Raw genomic sequence first — 4,660 nt, 5'->3', positions numbered from 1 at the left:
CCTCGGCCTTCCACATTGCTGGGATTACAGGCATGAGCCACCACACCCGGCCAGTAGAACTCTTTAAACCTGAAAATTCAGTCAGCTTTGCAGAGTAGAGGAGGATGTTGAAGACCTATGTGTTTTTTTTTTGTTGTTGTTTTTCTTTCTTTACCAACTATGCACCTGTCTTTCAGACACCTAAGAGTAATGTCTGTGAAACAGTGGTCTTCTTTTTCTACTTATTATAGCGGGAAGTGTTCCTATTTATGTATTGTCTGTATCAATACTAATGGAGGCATGATACACAAAATTTTAAACTTTGGTAGTTAAACCTTTATGTCGCCTCCCCTCTGGGCGGCCAGCTATGGGGATGTGCTTCTCCCTTAAGGACTTTGGGAAGAATAACAAGTTCATTGGAATTTGACTTTCTGACATGGAGCAGATGGCCTTGCCCTGTCATGCCAGGCCTTTCATGTGAAGTTACCATTTATCAGCTGCTTCTATCTCTCCAGGGAAGGATTTCCCTTTGATAGGCCTGGGCCAGGGGGATGATGGTGAGATTCCTCATGTGATACCAGAGTTGGAATAAGCTATAGTGAGATTAGGGCCAGGACTATCCCATTTTGATTCTTGAACTGTTTCTGTTACTACTTGTCGTGGGGAAAAAGTAACACTTTTTTTTTTTTTCCTCCCTTAGAAGACAAAAATACTAATGCATTTGAGAAATCGGTAGTTTTGGGGGGAGGGGGAAAAAGCAACTGCTTTCCTGATCTGCAACTTGGCTGGATGCTAAGATGTCAGTGGACATGAATAGCCAGGGGTCTGACAGCAATGAAGAGGACTATGACCCAAATTGTGAGGAAGAGGAAGAAGAAGAGGATGAAGACCCTGGGGACATAGAGGACTATTACGTGGGAGTAGCCAGCGATGTGGAACAGCAGGGGGCTGATGCCTTTGATCCCGAGGAGTACCAGTTCACTTGCTTGACCTACAAGGAATCTGAGGGTGCCCTCAATGAGCACATGACCAGCTTAGCTTCTGTCCTAAAGGTGAGCAGTGTTGTAAACTCCAGTGTAATCCCCCTCCAGTTAAATCTAAGGATGAGCTGTTGTTAATTAATGTCTCCTCCAGACTAATTGAATGGCCTTGTAGCTTGAAACCAAATGTATGTCAACATCATTTGGACATTTTGTTACATTTGCTTTGTTTTCTAATATATGCATATCTAAGGTCCTCAGATTCCCAAATTAGTAAGAATTAGAAAGGAGGGGTGGGACAGATTCAAGAAAGATGTACCATACCAGAAATGTGTAGTAGCAGAATTGCACAACTTTGCACTTGTTTCAGGAAGTGAGTTTTCAAGAATTTTATGAGGTTGATACAATAAGCATCAGAATCACCATCTTCTGTATGACTGTGTTTGAGTGACTGATAAATGTCTTGAGAGTATCCAGATCCCTCTGGTTTGCCCTGAATAATCATTGCCTTTGGGCTAATGAGCTCTTTTGTTTCATGTACTGATTTTAATATTTTTTTCTTATAGCTTGTATTTCATTGATTTAGGGGGTGTTAGTATGGGAATTGTAAAGAATGAACAAAGTTGATTATTCCAGCAAGCATTTTATTTTTTAACACGTAAGCTAAAACATACCTTTGGATGTCTTGCACCTTAGGCCAGTTATTATCCTCATTATTTATATTTTTTATGATCATTTTGACAGTTTCCCAGCAAGCATGTTTCCCTCTCTAACACTGGCCATTATGGGAAATTAGAAATATTTCTCTTACTTCAGTGTTTTTGCTAATCTTTTTTCATGAATTCTTATATGAATTTTGTTTCTGATTAAATTTGAGGTCAAAAGGGCACCTTGGCATGATGTCAACCAAATAAATTTTATTGGTACTTAAACAGAAGTAACTAAGGTGTGCCTTGTATGATTTCTATAAAATTTGCTTTATCTACTAGTTTAGGGATTTTTTTCCCCCCAGATGGTTGGCAAAGGTTAATATCTTGGATTTAGATACTCAGATCTTTATTAGCAACTGGCTGGAAGCTGAAAGCTAAGGTTTTTTTTTTTTTTTTTTTGTGATTCATTTCTAGAAGTGATTGTAGACTTCCTCTCTTGTGCTGGGCAGAAAACTCTGAAGAATGGGGACCTATGGATCCTCTGGGTGTGGGATTTCTGCACTATGGCTATAGCAAAGCTGCTGGACCCCTGCCTCCAGAGGGCATTTCCCTGATAGAAAACAATAATCGGGTATTTCTTCCTTACCATGCACACCTCTCTCTTGTTGATCAATAGTTTCTTTTGCTTTAGTCATACTGTCAGGTTATATACAATGTTGGTATTTAAAATAAGAAAAGGATATGTTCATAATGTTAGGTTAGAAAAAATAATATTAGGAATTATGTAGTGTGTGACTATGCTTTGGACAGTGTCAGTTGACCAAGTTCACAAGGATGTTCCTGTCTATACACAGAAATTCTCAGATTGTCAAGCCCTCTGTATTGGCTTTTTCTGCCTTGCTAGAGACAGCTGAGGGGCCCAAGCACCTGTCCCTCCCTCCCTCCCTCCCTCCCTTCCTTCCTTCCTTCCTTCCTTCCTTTTTTTTTTTTTTTTAATTGTGGTAAAATATATGTAACATAAAATTTACTGTTTTATATTCTTCCTTCTTATACATGGTCAGCCTCCTGGAAAGCTTTCCCTTCACCACCTCATCTCTTACTGCCCTTAGGGGTCCTCAGAGTCTAGCTCGTGCTTTCTCTGAGTCAGTTTCCTTGAGAGCCCCTAGAGCACAGTGGCCATGCCTGCCTTTGATCTGTGTCCAAACAATACAGCTCGTTTATTTTTTTAGATTATGTACTGCAGTCTTCTCACTGCTTTACGTTTTAACTGTTCACACATTTTGGCATGATCTCTCCAACTAGATTGTCAGTTCTTGGAGAGCAGTAACTCTCTTGTACCTTATCTCCTCCATCATTCTTGTCACACAATTTCATCTACAGTAGGTATTGAATAATTGCTTGGATACTTGTTGATTTTGTTTATTGTTGGTGATAGTAGCAGCTGCTGCTATTGGTGTGAGTTAGATTTCCTAGTCCCTGATACATTTTCTTTCCTATTGGAAATGAATTGAAAGGGTATTGATCTGGCCTTTAAGACTGAGAAGAGTAAGAGCAAAAAGAACTTGGGACAGAGATGAAGGAATAAATAAGAGAAGGAAGAGAGCTGAAACAGTATGAAAGGGTTAAAGAGAAGACGGATCAAAGAGGAAAATAATCCACAAAAATTTAGATGTTCATAGAAGACAGAGTTTGTTTTCTCCCTTCTACACTCACTGAAAAATATGTTAACACCATTTACTTTCTGGGGCTGGGCAAAAAAAGGTTGTGGCTCTTTTGGTTGGCTTGACTACACATAAAGGAACTCTGGTGTTTTAAGTGGTTCAGGAACCTGGCCAAAGAAACTGGACAGAAAAGCAGCTTGGTCAAGAGTAAAGGAGAAGGAATCATATACAGTTTTTTTTTTCTTTGAGGCCAGATGCAAACTAGCATTGTTTTTATTTATATTTTTAAAATTATATTTTAAATACAAAAATTAGCAGAGCATGGTAGCATGTGCCTGTAGTCCCAGCTATTCAGGAGGCTGAGGTGGGAGGATCACTTGGGCCTGGGAGCAGAGGTTGCAGTGAGCTGAGATTGCCCCACTGTACTCCAGCCTGGGCTATGGAGCAAGACCTTATCTCAAAACAAAAAAAAAAAATTTTTTTTGGTAGAGATGGGGTCTTGCTATGTTGCCTAGGTCTTAAACTCCTGGCCTCAAGCCGTCTTCCCACCTCAGCCTCCCAAATTCCTTTACAAGCATGAGCCACCACTCCTGGCCTGTTTTTATTTTTGTAATTAATATTTTTTGAGGATGAGAGGGAATAATTTAAGTGCTTAGTTTACCCAATGGTGTTCCGGCTACTCTGGTTCTCTTGTTGCACATGTCTCTGAAAGTGTGATCAATAGTGATAGTCACCCAGATCACTGCTGATGTCCCATTGCTCGTAGTGCTGATTGCACAATTCTGTGGCATATTGAAATATTTAATTTTTTTCACATAATTTAGGTTCTGTGGCTTGTAGAAGATGTTATGTGTGTATGTAATTGAAAATTATAGTCCTACAAATTCTAGTCTATGAGTAAAAACTATCCAAGTTTGAGGAGTAGCTTAAATTTTTTACTTGATTCTCATGTCTGTGTACTCATTTTGTGTGTCCAGGCAGTTGCATGTGGATGATTGATAGCATATCATAAAGTTAAGCCTTTCACTGCCATTTGGGATTTGAAGTCTCTTTTTAAAAATTATTTTTAAAAAAATTTTTGGAAATGAGCTCTTGCCCTGTCTCACAGCTGGAGTGCAGTAGCATGATCACAGCTCACTGCACCCTCAAACTCCTGGGTTCAAGCTATTCTCCCTTCTCAGCCTTCCAAATAGCTGGGGCTATAGGTGCCTACAGCTAATTAACAAAAAATTGGCCTGGCGCGGTGGCTCAAGCCTGTAATCCCAGCACTTTGGGAGGCCGAGACGGGCGGATCACAAGATCAGGAGATCAAGACCATCCTGGCTAACACGGTGAAACCCCGTCTCTACTAAAAAATACAAAAAACTAGCCGGGCGACCTGGCAGGCGCC

General features: G+C 40.2%; 1 protein-coding gene across 1 annotated transcript in view; it reads left to right on the top strand.

Moving 5' to 3' along the window:
- ARIH2 (ariadne RBR E3 ubiquitin protein ligase 2) overlaps positions 1 to 4,660 on the top strand; it is a 100,870-nt gene that overhangs the window by 16,984 nt on the left and 79,226 nt on the right. Inside the window, exon 3 of the mRNA XM_011981138.1 lies at positions 680 to 1,031. Coding sequence (XP_011836528.1) covers positions 777 to 1,031 — 255 coding nt within the window. The 5' untranslated portion in view covers positions 680 to 776. The remainder of the gene's footprint in view (positions 1 to 679; positions 1,032 to 4,660) is intronic.

The sequence above is a fragment of the Mandrillus leucophaeus genome, unplaced genomic scaffold, assembly GCF_000951045.1.
Source record: "Mandrillus leucophaeus isolate KB7577 unplaced genomic scaffold, Mleu.le_1.0 Scaffold22, whole genome shotgun sequence".
Lineage (NCBI taxonomy): Eukaryota > Metazoa > Chordata > Mammalia > Primates > Cercopithecidae > Mandrillus > Mandrillus leucophaeus.
The sequence above is the reverse complement of the archived record's forward strand: the minus strand, read 5'-3'. Positions and strand labels throughout refer to the sequence as shown.